The following is a 20,611-nucleotide window of genomic DNA, read 5'->3' on the forward strand; positions in this document are numbered from 1 at the left end:
AAAGGTATGAATTCTTACGCTCTCATCATACAAAAATGAAGGGGTGTGGAAAAAAGAATTATACTTTTTCTTGAGTAAAATGAAAAGCCAATGACCAAAGAAGAGCTGTTGATATATACAGTAAAATAAATAGACCTGGTTACATCCTTACCTGCTAACATTTCTTTTATACCTAAATTGTTAAACTCAGACGAAATTTGAGCTGGGAAGCTTGCAAGAAGCATTGTGGAAATTCAAAGGCATCCCCCATCTCCATGACACGATTTTATTATTAATGGGAATTTCGGTAATGGAAGTGCTCACTCACTTGTTAGCATTTGTTGAGACTCACTGATCAGAAGCATAGAAGTTTCCTTCTTCAAAAATGCAGAGGATACTTAGAATTAAGTATCTCGGGTCCAAACAGACCTTAGCGCAATCACAAGTGCATGCAATGCAACGTTTCAGCCACCGGTACACCTTGACCCCCAAGGATGGAAGTGGTTGGCGAAATCAACCGCTGCAATGTATGGGTGCTTGAGTGGATCTCCAGAGAGGCCAATGTTTCCATAAAGATGCAGCTTCTCCTCCATAAATCGTGTGCTGAATTGCCGCTTGAGGTGCACTTCCTCGCCAAGCACCATTAAACATAAAAGTCAGTACATGATAATTAAGTTTTATGTGCAGAGTTTCCAACTGAGACTAGTTTGCCTCCCCCCTACGGATTAATGATCCTTTGAAATACCAACTTATACCAGTGTACGTAAGGAGAGCCATTTCCAATGTGTTTCTAGCTAAGTACCATTGAACATAATAAATGTCACTTTTATCCTCTTGCATGCTTGCCAATCACCCATTAGATCGATATAAGTCTCGCTTGTATCCCGTTTCCCCTAATTAAGAATTAACCATTACACCCAAATCTATCGTTGAAGATGAATCACTTTTACTGTGAGGGTTGCAAGAAGGAAACAAACCCGCATGATCTTCATAAATATAATATTGATTGCGTAGCCCAAACAGCCAAACTCACAGGTTTAAGCTTGGTAGTGTTGAACGTACTGTATCCGGGTGTCACTCGAAGATTCTCCTAGCTATTTATCTCCCAACAAATGGTGTACATACACCAAGGTGGATGGTCGTGGTCTATAAATGGAGATGGCCGCTGATCACACGGACAGACATATATGACTGTGCCTGCATATATGACAAAGTTTCTCCAAGTTGGGGTTCCTTTCGCCGTTGGAGTGTGGACAAAGTATAGCCGACAAATAAGACGTACAGTTTCTGATAGGGCGAGTCTTTCTTAGCGCGGTGGATTCATGAGCTTAATCCTTGGTATTCTTACCCATGATCTTCTTACCCATAATTCTTGGTCTTCTTACCCATGATAAGACGGTTATCTCATACTCTCATTTCAAGTCTTCTTACCATTACGCGGAGAGTCTCCTACTTGCATCAACTTTAGGAAAATAGTTTGAATTAAGATATATTTAGATAAATTTTAAAAAAGCCTAAAAGTAGATAAAAAAAAAAAAGATAATTATAAAGTTAACAAATTATTTGAATATAATTTTTAATATTATTTTTATTTTGAAGTTTATAAAAGTCATATTAATTTTTATGTTTAAATAATGATTTGGTAATTGTTATGTGAAAAAATTTTAAGATTTGAAATTAAAAAATATTTTATGTTAGTGATGTTTGTAAATAATATTATTAGAAGTTTTAATAATTTAATGTCTCATCTCTGTGTCCAAATTGAGACTCCCACGTGTCCATATTTGGAAGGTGTCTCGAAAGAGATTAATGTCAGCTCTTACAAATTCCGAACAAAAGGAATTAATCCAACTTTCTTCTCCTGACTTGAAATGCGATTATCCATCGGAGGGATGAGATCAAGGGTGGCATATATATAATCATGAATTCCTCGCATGCATTTCTAATCATTTCTACGAATATAATATTATCTTTATATTTTTCTTCGACATTATCATTGATCTTTAACCGTTTACTTTGCTGAATTAGCAGTTACAGATACAAAGATGTTTGAAAAACAACTCTGCTATCAGATGAACTAATCAAACACAATTTAAACAACTATAGATCCTCGTTATATGAGAACCAATTAACCCGGAAGTCCTTTGTGGCCACCAGAGGAACATCTTCCATCACTTTCTCTTGTCCTTTGGGATAATAAATTCCTGTTCTCTCGTGGGGAACCCACACGTAACTACCATCACTTTCTCCGACAGAGCTCTTGTTCTTCACTTCCTCAGCTTCTAATTTCACAGTAGTCTCACGCATCATATCTGGAGAAGCAGAGCTCCTCTTATGGTGCGTTTTCCGCACCATTGGCCTGTGTTTTACAAGGAAACATTTTGTTAGCCAATACATGTAATGCTCGGATCTGTTCAAATGAAAAAACATGCAACGAGCAGCATAGTTATAGATCAAACTCACTGATTCAAATGAAAGGTTCTTACTTGAAAAGCATGGAGTTCACGGTCTGCGTTCCTCTAGCAAATGACCACCCTCCCATCTCTCTCCCTCGTCTCTGATCTCTCTCTCTATCCCAGAGATGTAGCTAGATACATGGATTACTACATAGCACGTAATGTATATGTACAGGATATGAGGATGTCATAGGGTTATCCATTTTGCTTTTCCCAATGGAGAATTTGGAATGAGTTATGGGACGTTTCTGCATACGTCGTTGTCTGTTTGACAGTGGTTTCTAGATTACGAAGATGCTTGCCCAAGCACACATGCGTCTGATGGGGACTTTGCTCAGTCATGGGCCTGGTCTTGCTCGGGCTTATCTGCTTTGCTCAAATATTCTACCTTGCCTTTGCATAAAAGGCAGGCCTGGATTTCAAATTTTCACTGGGCCGGTTTTATTTGTCTAATTACGAATTGCGATTGGTCAAAATATTCGGACCATTTTGTTTTTTGGGGGGTAAACAATTACCACGACAATGAAACATGAGTTTCTCATTCTCCCCGATTAATAGGATACGAATGGTATGGAGTCTAAAGATGAGGCAATGCCACTATTCATAATACCTAACATTGATGATGTAGAAACAACATCCCATTACTCGTACATTTCACTTTTGACATGTTTAGCGTGTTCATATATAGTTTTGGTGAAAGTCGGAAGCTTTTCTCAACATTTGAATTGCATGCCTACAACTTCTTTATCGTAATACAAATGAATTGCCTCACTTGACGGCACGAAATGATAAAAGAATTTTTGGAGTTTTGAAAAAGAAAAATGCTATTTCCAAACTAAGCTGGTGTATAGAGAGCATACCTAGCTAATTAATAAAGTATTTGCATACTAGAATTTGATTTGAAATATAAATTTTAAAATTTGAATGTTACCAACTAAATCTTACCATTTAAGTGATATAAATGAGTCAATGATGTGTTTGACATACCAATTTGATAATAAAATAACTATTTTGAAAGTGTTGGATAAATGGGGTTCTTGTACTCCTTATAAATTATCAAACAAAAGAACAATATGTTTGAAATCTCATCGTAAATGAGAGATGATTTCCAATTTCTCTTCGCTAGGAAAAAATTTGCTATTATGTTGGATTAAATTGGTGCTTCATGCAATTTGTGTTTATATGAAAAAAGTGGTTGCTAAATTCTTTAATATGAACTTTTAAAACAAAAGGACATGTGCATGCTATCCACACTACTTATAATCCTAAAAGTCCTCGAGCTCTTGAAACTACCAACTGAAATAAGAAGACATATACTTGCAGTTGCATAAGAAAGGAAGAGGAAGAAGACATACGTACAATGATAGAAAGTGGCCCGACTCTCCTATGAGCCGGGATATATACACCTATAAGACCCCAGAGTATTTTCACAATGAGTTTCACCACAATTATTATGATTTGGGTATGTACATTTGTCAATATTTGACAATATTGGAGTGACAATATTTAAACATCATTAGTAGTATAACATATATATGTGTGGGTAGAAAGCAGAGAACATATTTATACTATCACCAATACCTTTATAGTAAAAGTAAATCATATTTTCATAGCAAGAGAGTGTGGCACCCTAGACTGCCAAGTGCGATTTGGCAGGAGTTGTGATGTTGGGGTACTGGCTGCTTGAGTCACACACCTCAAGCGCTAAATGGAAGCAAGAGTGTGTGCAAGCATGCGATATAAAAGTGTATAGTTTATGTTGCACGGATGACTAACACAAGAGAAGGAGTGAATTAGGTTATATTTAAAAAATTAACAATTATAAATCAAATAGATAGTATAAAATATAAATAAAATACAAAACATCAATAAATATAAATAGTAAGGGTAAGAGAGAAGCAAACTCAGTATGTTAACGAGATTCGACTTCACTGCTTACGTCCTTACCTCAAGCTACCCCTTGAGGATCTCCAAAGTCACTATTCAACCTCATTCAGGTGGAAATGAAATCTATTACACTTTTGAACAACACTGCTACAAAGGATCCGTGTAGAACACTCTCTACACTGGCAATCACCTTACACGTGGTTCTTCAACTATTCCCTGTGTAGAACACTTTCTACACGCATAAGGGTTATACACACCCTTTTACTGATACAAGAGTTGATAGTGGGTAGGTTATCAGAAAACACTCATCAATGAGTGAAATAAGAACAATACAACGCAAACTATATATCTCTCAAAATGAACAAGATTTAAGGCTCAATACTTAGATAATATAGAATGAAAGTTTTGAATGAATGTTGTATACTCTTGGTGTTGTGAATTTAAAACTCTCAAATGATCTATTTATAAGCATATGAGACTTCATATTTAAATTTAAAAAGATTCACATGTCAAAGGCAACATCATTCATTTTTCAAAAAATTCAAATAAAAGTTTCTTCTTTTTCATTTGTCAAGGACAACATCATTTATTTTTCAAAAATTTCAAACCTTAATCTTTTTATTTTTTGCATATGACAAAAGGAGTACACTTTATTTTTCAAAATTTTCAAACAAAATCATTTACCTTTTGTATAAGTCAAAAAGAGTATCAATCATTTTTGAAAATATTCAAATAAAGCATGCACATGTGAAAAATGACAATCAATCATATTTAATATTTTCAAAATTCAAAACTTTAATCATGTCATGCACATGTGAAAGATGACAATCAATCATATTTTAAAATTTTAAAATTTAATTTTCAAAATATTCATGCACAGGTGGAAAATGTATTTTAATGTTTTATGATAAATATTAATTTTGAGTCTTAATCCTAATTTCAAATTTTTAAGAGATTTACAACATTACTCTATAAGTTTTAATATGAACTTGTTCCCTTCTTACTCATGCTTGGTTCTTTAATGTGCTTGATTCCATTGTGTAGACAACTTGAACTCGAGACTCCTTTATTCTTTGAATTCATTTGTTATTATCAAAATCTATGTGTAGATATATAATTACACAAAACTTGAAACTTTGGGTTCAACAGTTTATAAACACAGTGGAAAACAAAATAAAATAAGGAGTGTAGTCTGAACTGCTAAAAGTACCATAAACTCAAATTACAACCCCAACAAAAAAAAATCCATAATTTATTACAGTCATCTGACTAAGATAAAATTAAAAGCAACACCACAACAACAACATAGGGGAAAGTCCCTAGGTCTTCATTCCTCAGGTGAGGTCGGTCCTCCAACCTCATGATTTTCCTAATCTGCATCAAAATTTACGTTCCACGGAGCAGAACTGCAGGTGGGGACATTAGAGTGAGATTTCGCAATCTTGAGAACTAAAACTAATAGAATGACATCCAAAAACACAAGTACAGAAAAATATAAACATTTCACAATAAAGGAAAAAACGAGATCTTCCCACATTACCACAATTGAACCAAACCAAGATCATTCTCAATAATCTATAGAAAATGCCTTGCATACCTAAAATGCATATTTCCATTTTATCATGACGTCCATTTAATCATTATATCTCCCCTAGGGACCATTTATACACCCTAGCTCCCTTTGTCATACCACGGGTAATGACTGTGTGTATGATTTCGTAACGAGTGATGCCTAACTTTGCGTCCAGTGCTTACTTATATGGGCGTCCTCTAGCCTCCATTAGCAGAGAGGCCACATAGTCAGCACGAGAGCGTTATCATCACATCCAAGCCCATTGTCTCTCGGCAACAACCCAGTAGATGTCACTCAGTTTTTCAAGCTACCGAGTGACCAAAAGAGCTCCACTAAGATAATGTCCTATCTCGGCTTGGGTCATGACACACACACACACTCACAAAATATGTTTTTAATATTTTGACACAAACAAAATTTTCCAGTTTCACAGCATAATCAAATAACAGAGGAAAATTAATAATTTAATCATAGGTAAATAAATTAGAGCATAGTTAATGCGATAAAGATAAATAATGACAATTAATAATGCAGATGCATGAACAGATAGATAATGGATGACATGGCAATAATACATCAACCAATGGCAGAACAACATAGATTCACAAATCACCACTACATGCGATTCCCAATGCTTCGGAGGGCCCTTAAGCCACCTAACCAATTACATTTAGACTACAACAACATTTAGATGACAATTTATTCCACATTAGTGTTTCAAATGTCAACCTAGGATTTTACTTACAACACAGAAGGGAAAATTTTAGGATGATCGTACATGCCATCTAAGAGATACCGCAAGTGTGTGTGCGTGAGTGTAAAAAGGTGGCATTTGAAGGCTGAAGCACAGGGGTGGCAATGGCGGTGTGCGAAGATAGATATGGATCTGGACATGATGGGGATATCTATGATTGGGAAGAATTAAAGGGTGGTAGATTCGACGTAAACAGATGGTGGACGAAGGGAATCTTGCGGCAGAGGGCAACATCTGGCAGTAGAGCAAAACCCAAAATGGGTGGCTTGGGAACAAGTTAGGCAAATTTTAAGGGAAACAAGGTTGAATAGAGGGGAAAGGGCAAGAGGTGGTCAGACAACCACTAAAGAGTGATAGGGAGTGGTGGCTTGTGACAACGGAGCCTAGAAATGAGAAACAAAACGAGAGAGAGGATCCAAGAGAAAAACGAAAAAGAAAAAGAAAAAGAGAAAGAGAGGGATAGGAGAGATGGATGTCGAGATCGAAGGGCTCACCACATGTAACACCAGACGATGGGGTAGCGGCGGCAAATGAGCTATAAGAGATAGTGGTTGACAGATATGAGAAAGGGAAGCAATGATGACCGGTGTGGATGAGGGCTAGTTAAGATCCATGGCAGTTCTACCCATCCTTGAGGTTAGACAGTGGAGGATGGTGGTGGTAATGCCAAATCCGATGGGAGGGAAGAAGAGAGAGAGAGAGAGAGAGAGAGAGAGAGAGAGAGAGAGAGAGAGAGAGAGAGAGAGAGAGAGAGAGAGAGAGAGGCCAAGAAACCAGAGAGGGGGATGGAAGAGCTCAATGATGACGGAGGGTGGTGAGATGTGGATGGTGGTGGCAACAGTAAGGGATGTACGACGGAAACGTGGTGTTTGGGCTAGCTACTGAGACCCATAGAGGAAGAAAGAAAGAGGGGATGGAGTGGAGGAGCTAATGACGAGGAAGGGCTATGGTGGTCAGATAGTGTTAGAGGCCGTGGTTGCAAGGTCATAGTGGCAGGAATAAGAAAATTGGAGAGAAGGGGGTTTGGGGGTGGTGTAGCACAAGACAAGGGAAAGAGGTGGAAGAGAGAGGGGGGGGGGGGGGGGGGGGAGGGGGGAAGGGGAGAGAAGAAAGGAGAGGAAAAAGAAGTTAGTGTTTTCTATCCTTAGGCCGAAACAACATAGTTTTGGTGGAAGGGTTGGGCTTTATTTATAAGCTTATTGACTCACACAAGGGTTAGGCCATAATCTTGCCTCCACTCACACTCAAATGAACCCACTTAATCCACATATTTGGGCTTCACCCACTAAAATGACTTGTATTTCCAAACTTGTGCTTTACATGGGCTGGGCTTCACAGAGAGACAAAAATGAAAAATAGAACACACACATAAATATATATACAGATTCACCCAAAAACAGTTAATTTCAGTATTGAGTTATTTTCCTTCTTTATTTTTTTTTTTCTAGAAAACACTTTTGATTATATATTTTATATTATTTTTTTATTTTTTTAAAAATCTAAATAAAGTGGGAGGGGGCCTTGGGCCAGATCGAGGTGCGACTAACCCATGGCCTATACACGCATCAATCCTACAACTCCTTAGAATTGGGCCGACACTTTTAAATATAAACAAACATACAATGGTGTAACGCCAGTCCTTGTGCTGGGTCTTTTAGAAAATGATTTTTATAAAATAGACGCGTGTTATGGTTCATTTAAAATTTTATTTCCTTCCATGCTAGGATACCAAAGACTCAATATTTATAAATAAAATTTGTTTTTCTTAATTAAAAAGGTTACAACGGTAAACATTAATTTTCATAATTAAAGTCTCTCGTACAAAATATCATGTCTAGGCTTTCATACTCTTCCCCTTAGGTTGTGCTTGTCCTAATGTGTCATGCTCATCTTGTCCTTGGGAGGGCACCCATTAAAATTAAAATGAGTCGATGACTCATAAGCATTACTTCATATAGTTAACATATAATAATATAGATTTTTAGTCATGCATTTATCACTCCATACATATCATACGTATCTTGCATAGATATTCAATTCTTTTTGAAATGTTGCGAGGTGAAGTTTTTCTTTAAAAACGTTTTCTTCTTGTAAAATAATTCTCCATGCCTTGCTGCCTTCATTTCTTAAAGGATATTTTTATACATACATCTTTTCTTACATACATTCATGCATACGTTTTTTCATACATATATGCATTCTTTCTTAACATGCATACATTCATTCTTTCTTATCATTTTCATTAGTCGTTGCACACTGTTGCGCCCCATGTGCTGGGGTTAGTGGTCTTTTAGACCTAATTCTGCCCGTGGCCATGAGTTGGGAATCCATTTAGTCAGGGTGCAGTATTAGGTGCACTACCAGTACCACTTACTTGGCATTGCAATCTGCCTAGTCCATTCTTTCAGTACCTTTTCTATTCCCGTTCATGTGGTTGTTACGTATTTTTATACATCATGCAGTTAGTCATTTCTTTCATTTTCAGTCCTTTCAGTCCTCTACAGTTCTTTTATTCAGTTCTTACAGTTCTTTATTGTTCTTCAGTTCATTTCATTCATAAAGTCATTTCAGAAAAGTAGTTTACTTTCTTTCATAAAAGTCATTTTAAAAGCAGTTTTCTTTCATTTGCATCGTTAAAAAACGTGGGTTCGTGTATCTTTCAAAGCTTCAGTTCGTTTCCTTTCGTAAACATACATATAATACGTACCACATATAACATCCATCCACATGCATATAGATACATATTTTGGGTGCGTGAAAAGGGGCTGCCAATGAAGGCCGTTACTTACTTATACTTGAAAACTTATGCTTAGCTTTCTTTTTCATAAAAAGAGTTTCGTAGAGAAAACCTTTCATTCGTAAATCAGTTTAGAGAAAAAGCGTTTCATTTTCATTTTCATTCATTTAAGAAAACTCTAAAAGAGTATGAATGCAATACTTACCTGGAGTTCATGTCATACTCATTTCATGCAGTCCATTCGTATGCGTGTCAGATGGAAACCTACATGCATACACATAACCTTACGTCATCATCTATGTAATGCATAAACAACTATACTAGAAATAGAACTATGCCTCACTTGGATCACTCTCTATCCATCACTGGGCTCTTACGCGCCATTTATTATGCTAAAACCTTCAAGGTCCTATTCCTTAAAGTGAACTTTCGTAATTCACCTTAGGGTTAAGACACTAAGACCTTCATCTTATTCTTCTATTTTCACATTCCAACACATGATTTTGACCGACAGAGTCATGTGTTCCAACCTTAGACGATATATTCGTCACTACCTTCATGCAATTAGCCCATACTCAATCCTCATTCTCATCCATACAAGCAACATGACTTTAAGCTGACTCTGAGGCTTAAACATCATGCAACCATACTGAGGATAGATTATCCATTACATATGGTAAACCTGTCCAGCACACGTGTCTCACCAGAGGTACATGTCTCTGATCCCTTTTATAACCTAAGACCAACTTATAATTCCAATGAATGTCCGCTTGTATAAATAAGTTTCATATTCTGATACCAACTTGCTCAGACCAGGTCGATATGACTCTTCCTACTTTCCGGCCTTGTACAAGTTCATTCCGACACTTAACAAGAGGATTGCATCCACAAATGCACCTTTGGCACGTCATGTAGCTCAAGACAAATTCGGAGTTACAGCACGACGCTTATCATGCTTCCGCTGAACTGCTCTGATACTTTTCCACCACTTCCCAAGCCATAAGTCAACCACAAGGTGACACCCGTCACCTCAGACTACATGCCATGTCACAGCTACTTCGGGACACTATTACACATTTTTCGACGCTACACAATACACTCTACGCTCCTTAAATACGCAACCATCCTTTTATACGAGACACGCCTTACGGTGCATCACTACACAACGTAGAGCACATGCCACATGCACTCTCTTCACTCTATGCCACACAACACTACGACGTACGTCACATGGTGCGTCACTGCATTACATGGGTGTGAGGTATATGCCGCATCACAACTACGACATATACCTCACACCCATACTCATAGCACAGTTCACAACACTACACAATTATGTCTAACATTTTATTAAACAACTACACTTCACAACAACTCTACAAAATTAATAGCACAGTCCACAACTTAATAACTAACATATATCATAAATAATGAGGAATAGATGGTTATACCATTGACGAGATAACCCGTGAGTCACTCGTTGTCCGTTACGATCAAAGCGTTGAATGAGTCGTACGTGGCGGTTAAACCGTGTATGGTGGCTGTTAGCCACGTACAGTGGCTGTCCAGTATGTAAAGTGGCGGTTTGGGCTTGGGAATAGCTAGGCGTGGTCTTGGAAAAGCTCAAGGTGGCCTCATGGTTGTTTGAGGTGGCGGAGCACGGCATCATCATGCCGTGAACAGTGCATATGAGGGTATAAGAGTGTGTGAGAGAGGTGGGGATGGGTTGGACATCATGATTAGGCATGGAAGAGCTTGAAGGGGTGGCTGGAAGGTGGCTCACGACAGCGGATCAGCCACAAATAATGTAAACCGAGCATGAGAGAGTGGGGAGAGCGAGAGCTGTGTGTAGCTCGGTTGGACATGAAAATGGTTGGGAAAGGTTGTGGTGGTGAGAGGAACACAGTGGTGGTGGTAAGGTGGCGTGGGTAGCTGTGCATAGCGGTGCATGGTGGTGAAACCGAGTGTATGTGGGTGTATTGACCCATTAGAGAGAGAGAGAGGTAGAGGCAAATGGAGACCATGGAAAGGAAGGCCATGGAATGAGGATTTCGTTGGTGGTGGTCATAGGCCAAGGTGGCTGTGTATGGGGGTGCTACGGTGGAGAACTGGGTGTAAAACCCATTTTAAAGGTGATGCCGTGGAGGGAGGAGGAGGGCATGTGGGAGGAGATGTTGGCCAGAGGGAGAGGGTCAGTTGGTAATTGGTGGTGAGGCCATGGTTTGTCGGCGGTGGTTGGGCTGGAGGAGAGAGCGTTTCGGCTATAATGAAGCTGTGCACGTCGGGTGCTAGGGAGGGAGAGGAGAGAGAGATGAAAAGAGAAAAGTGAGTGGAAAAAAAGAGGGACTTGGGTATTTAATCTAGGCCCTTCACTTTGGGATCTACAAAATGATCTATTGGTGTGTTTAAATACCGATTTGAAAACGCGTAAGTGTAAAATAAAATACTGAGAGGAATTAAAATAGAATATTATTTTACAAATTAAAGTTTATAAAATAATATTTCTTTATCATTAATTAAAATGATGAAGTCTCGTTAATTACACAAAGAGGATAAAACCATTTAAATTAATTTGAAGTTTTTAACGTAAAGTTAAACATCGTAATATTTTTAAATAACATAAAATATTTAATTTAAATAATTATCCACAATTATAATATTTTTAGAGCTCATCAAATAATATAATTGTGTTATTTTTAAAACAAGTTTAGTCCAATAATACTGGAAATATCACATATAAATATTTTCAGAATATTTAAAATATTTGTAAGTTTTAAAATATCTATCTTATTTTGAAATCCGTTTAATATATTTTAAAACACGCCATCGAGGCTAGTAATTAAAGAAAAAAAATAAGGAGCGGGTTATCACAAATGGTGACTTAACTCGGCTATGAGCATCTTAATTAGAGGTGGAATAATGATATTTGCAGTCATGGTGGATCTCACTCTTTTTTACTATTAATTTTTTAATGGTGAATTTCACTCATTTTCAAAAGGATTGTGTGCTATCTACCTAATATATGACTGTATCTAACATTACTTTGAAGGATACACTGCCATGGAAAACTAGCATTGACGTCGAATCATTTGTCATCGAGTGTGTATGGGAAGAAAATTTTTTGAAGCACTATATATCAATTCCCCAATCCAATTTAATACCACTGGAAATGATATATTTGGGTTGAGTTTGTTCTCAAACCACCACAGATATATCAAGAATGCATACCTACATTCTTCATCAGCGACTATGTCTTAGGAATGATCTCTTCCTTTATTTTTGTACGCAGTGCATTATTGCATATGATTTGAGGAGATTGAGGTTTGGCAATACAAGTTAGTGTGCTTGAAACTAGTTGATCCCTTTACTGATCTATATTTGTGATCACAAGGGGACTGGTACACTACACCAATTGAGACAGCTTTCTCATATTCGGACCACATTGAGGTAGAGTTGTTGCAACCCATGGCAACAAAATAATTATAATTACTGGAGAGGACAAAAGGACATTTGGCTAACTTCACCACATTATTTGTGTTTTCTGGAGCATTATTTGTGAAGCTGCAAGGCCAAAGTTCTCGTGTGTTTATATGGAAGTTGCCTAAGAGGCCAATGAAATTGCCAAGTAAAGAAATTGATCAACTAAACCCAGTCATGTAGTAGCCTCTATTGATTTGTCACAATGAGGTGCAAAAGATCCACAGACATAATGGCCCTTTGAGAATGCAGCATGATCATTTGAATGTTAAAAATGAGGAAAATCTATCTACATGATGCCACATCTTCTGAAAAAGGATCTATCCCTGCCATAAATAAACTTAAGCCTCGTATTCCCAAAGATCTTACTAGCAAGGAGTCAACCAACCGTCCTTACTCATGAGCACACTCCTATAAATGAAAAGAAACACCATTCTGATAAATTGAAGAACCTAATCTATGTATGAAGCTTTTCTATTTGATTATGCGCTATCGGCCCCACAAAACAGTTTCAGATTCCCCCATTCATTATAAAATAGGACATCTGACTGCATTTACAACTCCTATCATGCTAGCTCTCTTTTTCCTATGGGTAGTACCGGATGAAAAAAGAGGATCCATGCATGTCAAAAAGATGAAAGATGACCAAAGCAAAATCACATCGTAACAATGTTTACCAGTACTAGAGTTTGTGTTTGGCATCCTGAAATTAGTATCAAACCACCACTTATGTTTGTTTAATCAAGGATGCATACTTGCATTTATAAATTTGCTACTTGTGTCACAAAATTTGGGATCGCTATCCACCCCCACATGAGAATATCTTTTTTTTTTAAAAAAAAAAACCATCTGCCCGCATGCTTGGATTAGATGAATTTCCTACCCAGGCCTATAAGGGGATAGACAGATGGGCTGGATGCGGGAGCCCACCAAGCAACCCTAGTTATGCCTTCTAATATTGAAATGTCCAACATCTGCAGGTTAAACTCTTGAAGAAATGTTTTGAAGAGCCCAAAAACCTACTGCAATCTATGTTGGAAAGCAATCGTCAATGTGGCAATTTCCATCTCCTACTTAGAAAGGGGAAGATATATATGCTAACATTGCACATTGTGCTTGATAATTAGTGCTACACTAAAACATTACACTAAAAAGTAGTGAGTTGAAGATAATTACTAATCAATAAACTCTTAAATAGAAGGGATAATAAGAAATTGCTATCCATCAACCCTTGAATTTATTATAACAAAAAAAATAATATATGGCTGGATGATCTAGTACTACTGGTTGATAGGTAATACACACACACCACACTAGAGTGGTGCAATCGATGGAAATAGGATTATAGCGCAATACCTAACATAATTTTCCAAAAAATATAATTTACAACTTGTCTTCAATGGATACCAATTCTTAAATGACAGTACTCATCAACACTAGAAAACGAAAGCCATGTCGTACCCTACAAGATGAAAAAATATATACATATATATATATATATATATATATATAATTATAACACAATTGTTTTTTGTTCCCCGATTAAGAAGAAATTGGTAAAGGATGGCCATGATCACCACCATCCGCACATGATGTTAACGTTGTTGATGTAGAACCAACCCATTGCTCGTACATTTCAGTTCTAACATTTTCAACCTCTTCATATTTTTGCTGGTCAAGGTTAGAAATGCCTTTTCTCATTGTTTGAACGGCCACCAACTCCATTGAAACTTCTTTCATCGTAGGTCTTTTCTTTCCGCTCAAGTTCAAGCACCTTTTCACAAGATTTGCAACCACAACAACCTCTTTTTCACCTTCTTTCAAAACTCGATCATCAAGAATATCAAACAAATTGTTTTCTTCCATTGAACGAATGAAAAATGAGGCTAAACCTTTGGTATCTTCTGTTCTTATTGAAGAGATTGCTTTTTCTCCCGTTAATAGCTCAACGAGGACAACGCCAAAACTATAAACATCACTTTTTTCTGTAAATTGACTAGTTTGAAAATACTCAGGATCCAAGTATCCAAAAGTCCCTTGTACTTGTGTGGTCAGATGGGTTTGATCAATTGCAACAGATCTTGAAGTCCCAAAGTCTGCTACTTTAGCTCTATACTTTTCATCTAAAAGTATGTTTGTAGACTTGATATCTCGATGGTAAATGGGTGATGAAGCTGCTGAGTGCAAGTAGAAGAGAGCTCCGGCAATATCTGTGGCAATTTGTAAGCGCATATCCCATGTTGGGGGAAACTCCTCATTTTGGTTATTGAGATATTGGGAAAGAGTTCCATTAGGAATGAACTCATAAACGAGTAGAGGAACTTCTGTCTCCAAACAACAACCAAGTAGTTTAACCACATTTCTATGGTTAATTCGTGAAAGAATAACAACTTCATTAATGAATTCTTCAAGCTTTCTTTCATCAATTATCTTGGACTTTTTTACGGCAACAATGCTTCCATCTGGTAGCATGCCTTTGTAAACTGTACCTTGTCCTCCTTGGCCAAGCATTCTGTTTACATTAAACCGGTCAGTGGCCTTCTCCAACTCCTTTGAATCAAACAATTTAGTGGTCTGAACATTGATTTCATTCGAAGATAATTGTTGTCGTAACAAAAGTCCACCATTCCTCTTAAAGAACTTCTCCTTTTGCTTAAACATCTTTCTTTTATTTACTACTCTGTAGGACCACCATCCACCGATAAGCATTACTACTAGCCCAAGGCTTGTACTAATTCCTGCACAACTCAATGAAATAGTAAAAAAGATTACACTCAATTAAATGGGAGAAAGATTACTCACAAAAAATGTATTAGGGCTCAATTAAATGCTCGAATAATTACTGATGGATTGAATATATATATATATATATATATATATATATATTATATGTTACTCATGTGTATGTGTATATCTTGAATAGTTATAATTTGTAAGTTTGCATAATTTTATGCCATAGGTGTAGGGTAGTACTGTACCTAAAAAACTAAATAAGGTAGGTTTTTTAAGGTTAAGTAGTTTTAGGCAGGTGGTGCTATAATGATGGCATACTTATATATAACAAGGAGAGAGAGAGAGATCGAGATTAAGAAGACATACCTATAATGATGGCATACCTGGCATTCCTATGAACTGGTATACAGTTATAAGACCCCACAGTATTTTCACAACGTGTTTCATTACCACAATTGTTAAGGTCTGAGTTTGCACATTCATCAATATCTGAAATTGGAGTTACAAACACATGAATCAGCAGTATAAAACATATATGTGCACACAATTAACATATATGTGTGTTAGAAGCAGAGAATATATATATATATATTTTACACTCACCATCTTTATAGTAAAAGTAAAAACCGTATTTTCCTCGTAAGAGAGAAATAAATGAAAAATATAATACACGCACATCCAAAAACAGTTCATTTCTTATGACTCTACTCGGAGGATTTGTTTCGCCATTAATGATTTATTTATTTATTTTTAAAGAAGACTACCAAAAACAATACTTTCGATTTTATATATATATATATATATATATATATGATAATTTCACCTTTTTGCTAAAAAAATCTCAATAAAGGGGGAGGGGAGGGGTGACTATCCGGCAATCTATATTTCATCAAATCTACTGGTCTTTAGAATTGGAACGACATTTTAAACACAATAAAAATAAGATTTTATAAAAATAAATTTATAAATTGATGTAGTTTTATATGAAACGTTGGACCTATTTTATTATAAAAAAATTTTATAATCTAAGATATTACGTCAAATCATATCAATTTATAAATTTATTTTGATAGAATCTCTTTATTTTTAAATTATTTCTCAAGGTATTATAGATATATATGAGAAGTTTACCTTGACATCCTTTATGAAGATAGGGATTTCCACTGAAGCCGTCATGGCACGAACATGTGTAAGTACGGCCTCGATTAAAAGAAGGATAAGGGCTGCTGACACATCTAATTGATGAATCCGAGCGTCTATTTGGAAGCGAAGTGTTTGAAGGATTATCAATCCCCCATTCCAGTACCACTGGCAGTGGGAAGTACGCATTTGGGGTCGGAATTTTGAATTTCTTCCCAAGCCACGAGTTTTCTACCAAGAATGCATACCTGCATGATCCATTCTTCAACTTCATCTCGGAATGAGCTCTTGGCTCTATTTTTGAAGTGAATGAATGGACATCTGTGGTGATTGATGTCACGCAGCAGTCAGTGTCCCATAACCTTATAATTTTTCCATTTCTTGATGATATTCTTTGGTGATCGCAAGGGGACTGGCACACTGCACCGGGTGAGACTTTCTCATCTTCGGACCACATTGAGGCAGAGTTGTTGCAACCCATGGCAACGAAAGAGTTGTACGCGCTGGAGAAGACAAATGGACTTCCTGCTAACTCGTCTTTGGATATGGTGCTTACATTATCAGCACAACTCGTAAATACCGGATAGTTGACCCGAACTATGTTAACATCTGATAGAATGATGATCTCTAGCACCTCCAGGTTGAACTTGCTTAAGAAAGGTTTGGGTTTACCGTTGAAAGTATCACTTTGATTACATACGATTTTAAACCATTTGGAAATATAGCAACCAGCACCTATTCCAAATGGGTACGGAATTTTAACATCATTCCCACTGCATCTTTCTGGACATGATGGACTTTTGGTTATACTTGCTGCTTGTGCGAATGCATAGACTGAGCATGATAAGAGAATTATCTGAAACCCCAATCGCAGTAGTAGTACTGCTGCCATCTCTCTCTCTCTCTCTCTCTCTCTCTCTCTCTCTCTCTGTGATGATGATGACGGAGAAGAATGGGAGTGTGGAAGAAGAATGGGAGTGTGGCGACGCAGGTAGCAAACCCACCAAGGCCCCGGTTTTTATAATGAGATTCTTATTCTTAATCGAGATGTTTCTATGGAATTTGCCTAAAAGAAGAATGTTACTATCCATGAAATTATTGTACTTGGATCGAAGTAGCTTTTCAACTTGCCGGCCACGACTATTTCTCTTCTTCCACTTTAATCACAGTGGAGTAGGGTAAAAGGTTTTGATTTTTGAATAATCCCCCACAAAAAGCAGTTGAATAATGTCCTAAACTTTAAAACAATAAAATTAAAGCTAGCTAGCTGTTGCATTTATAAAATCATGTAATGTAAAATCGTTCAAACATTTTAAATTAGAAACTATACATACATTTTTCAAACATATCACTATATATATATATATATATATATATATTTATGTCATATTATATATTATATAATATATGATACAACGAAGATCTAATTAAATTTAAAACAAAAGAATCAATATTAATACTAAATAAAATAATTATTAAATTAAAATACAAAAATACGAGATACCACGCTAATTGACTTAATTAGAACACTTACAATTAATTAGTATTGCCATAATATTGACTATGTCAACCACACGTGGCACATGAGATGATAACTATATATAACATGGAGAGAGAGAGAGAGAGAGAGTCTCGAATACAAAGCAGGCACAAAATTCATCTATCAAACGAGATTTGATGAGAAAATCAATTAATTTCTAACAACCAAACATACTTATTATTTTATTAAAAAAAGTTTCCAACTACCAAACAGAGCATGCATTATTACTACTGAGGTCACAATTCCTGGTTAGATAGGATGGCTAACGAGTCATACATCAGAACCTGGTTTCCTTTAGTTTAGCAGCTAGATGTACTTTATTAATTCACGTGTTTCATGCGCTTTGAGGAAGTGAGATGAAATAATATAATTTTAAATGAAAGTTAAAAATTGAATAAATTATTATTAAAATATTATTTTTTTAATATTATTATTATTTTAAAATTTGAAAAAGTTAAATTGAGATTTGAAAAAGTTATTGTTTATTATATTTTATGTGAAAATTTATAAAAGTTATAATTATGAGATGAGATGAGATGGTTTCTGAATATAAACAATCTCTAAAAGAGCATTTCTTGTAATTATTTTTACACTATACACTGCACACTATACTTAATTTTCTATTATTATTATTTTTTATTTTAATCTTGCTAAACTAAAATAATTCTTCTACTCTTCATCTATATATCACATATTTAGTAATAGAAAAAAAAAACTTTATCCATAAAAGTGTTTTATAAATTGAGGTAGTTTGATATGATATGTCGAATTATAAATTTATTTTTATTTTAAACTATATCTAACGTATCATATAAAGTAAAATCATTTTATAATTTATATTTATGAAGTCTCTTTAAAAATATATATGACAATTCTCTTAATAAAATTATAGAGATATGATATAGATCAGAAAACTACACTTTATCCCTCAAAATTATCGTTTATTTTGCAATATTACCTTAATATTATATATAAGGTACGTGGCAGGCATGCATGGATCTAATTAGCCAACGGAGATGATGATAAATTGTGAGTTTTGTTTGAAATTGAAATAATTAATTTGAAGGTTATATTATAAAATGGATGATAGATGGAGATGGAGTCGATGATCAGAACAAATTTCCCCTGTATATATATAGCAACCTTCAAGTATTGAGACTTGAATATTATTTTATTTCAAAGTAGCTTTTGAACTTGCCGGCCGGTACTGAGTACTGGTCTTTTTCTTCATCCCCTTTTCGTTTTTTAATACTATATATAATGGAAATTTACCCAAGTCCGAAGCGATTAAAGCTGGTCGTCTTTGTTTTCTCCTATGGAAATTATAGAAATTATATAATATATATGCCGCCCTCTTGTATTTGCAGTTGCTGACTATCGTTAATTTGCACTATCTCTTGTTAATTAATTTCTAATTAAACTGCTAACATAATTTATTTCTAAATGCGAAATACTTATAATTATCATCTTCTGTATTAACTAGATCATAGCTAGGTTAGAATATTAAGAGAAAATATATAATTTTGTATATTCTAATTTGTATATATATATATATATATTACAATCGTACAGATCAGGCCGGGTCAATTTATAATTGAATAAGGTATAACGTGAATATATAAAACAAATGCAATCAATACATAAATAACTAAATATTCTAACTGACTTAATTAGAACACTTGCAATTAATTGGTATTGCCATAATATTGATATATAGTATATTAAATTATGGTAATATCACGTTAATATAATCTAATGATGGATCGAATTAGCCAATTAATACGTATATACCAACATGAGTAACAAAAATAGTTTGCATATATCATGATAATTGTGTTTATTTGTTACATCCAGTCGAAAAAGTAATTTTGCAACATACATTCATTTTTACGTAGTCTTTGCGTACTTCACTAGTATAATTGGCCAAATCAATTATTTTATATTAAAAAAAAATAATGCAGCTAATCATATTAGTGAAGTGTATAAAGAATACATAGAAATTATTACACATATATAAAACTTTTGCAGCCGAAATGTATCTTATGTTTTCATTTTCTCTTCATGTTTTTCCTATATGTATTACTTCAGTACTTCTTCAGATATAGTTGATAATTGAGATCAGGCTGCTAGAAATTAGACTATGTCAACCGCATGTGGCACATGAGTTGATAACTATATATAACATGGAGAGAGAGAGAGAGAGAGAGAGTACTCTCGAATACAAGCAGCCACAAAATTCATGAATCGAACAAAATTTGAGGAGAAAATCAGTTAGTTTCTAACAACCAAACATACTTATTATTTTATTTAAAAAAGTTTCCAACTAGGCAACTAC

The 20,611-nt window shown here is 35.5% G+C and overlaps 2 protein-coding genes across 2 annotated transcripts; both read right to left on the minus strand.

Moving 5' to 3' along the window:
* Positions 1 to 1,945: 1,945 nt before the first annotated feature.
* Positions 1,946 to 2,622, minus strand: LOC122305632. Its single transcript, XM_043118216.1, has 2 exons — positions 2,466 to 2,622; positions 1,946 to 2,338 (listed from the first exon to the last, which is right to left on the minus strand). Exons 1-2 carry the CDS (start codon positions 2,519 to 2,521, stop codon positions 2,080 to 2,082), a joined length of 315 nt encoding a protein of 104 aa, XP_042974150.1. The 5' UTR covers positions 2,522 to 2,622; the 3' UTR covers positions 1,946 to 2,079.
* Positions 2,623 to 14,107: 11,485 nt separating this feature from the next.
* LOC122303297 (wall-associated receptor kinase-like 8) lies at positions 14,108 to 17,710 on the minus strand. Its single transcript, XM_043115010.1, has 3 exons — positions 16,728 to 17,710; positions 15,963 to 16,085; positions 14,108 to 15,601 (listed from the first exon to the last, which is right to left on the minus strand). The coding sequence occupies exons 1-3, from the start codon at positions 17,626 to 17,628 to the stop codon at positions 14,406 to 14,408; spliced, it is 2,220 nt and encodes a 739-aa protein (XP_042970944.1). The 5' UTR covers positions 17,629 to 17,710; the 3' UTR covers positions 14,108 to 14,405.
* Between the last annotated feature and the right edge of the window lie 2,901 nt (positions 17,711 to 20,611).

Source organism: Carya illinoinensis, chromosome 3 (genome assembly GCF_018687715.1).
Source record: "Carya illinoinensis cultivar Pawnee chromosome 3, C.illinoinensisPawnee_v1, whole genome shotgun sequence".
NCBI lineage: Eukaryota > Viridiplantae > Streptophyta > Magnoliopsida > Fagales > Juglandaceae > Carya > Carya illinoinensis.

What these genes read in the sequence shown, in the direction of transcription:
- LOC122305632 (XM_043118216.1), bottom strand. Translation starts at nt 2,521, where the DNA reads ATGGGAGGGTGGTCATTTGCTAGAGGAACGCAGACCGTGAACTCCATG. An exon ending in GTGAACTCCATGCTTTTCAA is followed by an intron (nt 2,339 to 2,465) that starts GTAAGAACCTTT and finishes TGTAAAACACAG; the next exon opens with GCCAATGGTGCGGAAAACGC.
- LOC122303297 (XM_043115010.1), bottom strand. Translation starts at nt 17,628, where the DNA reads ATGGCAGCAGTACTACTACTGCGATTGGGGTTTCAGATAATTCTCTTA. An exon ending in TCTTCATAAAGGATGTCAAG is followed by an intron (nt 16,086 to 16,727) that starts GTAAACTTCTCA and finishes CTCCAATTTCAG; the next exon opens with ATATTGATGAATGTGCAAAC. An exon ending in CAGGTATGCCATCATTATAG is followed by an intron (nt 15,602 to 15,962) that starts GTATGTCTTCTT and finishes TGAGTTGTGCAG; the next exon opens with GAATTAGTACAAGCCTTGGG.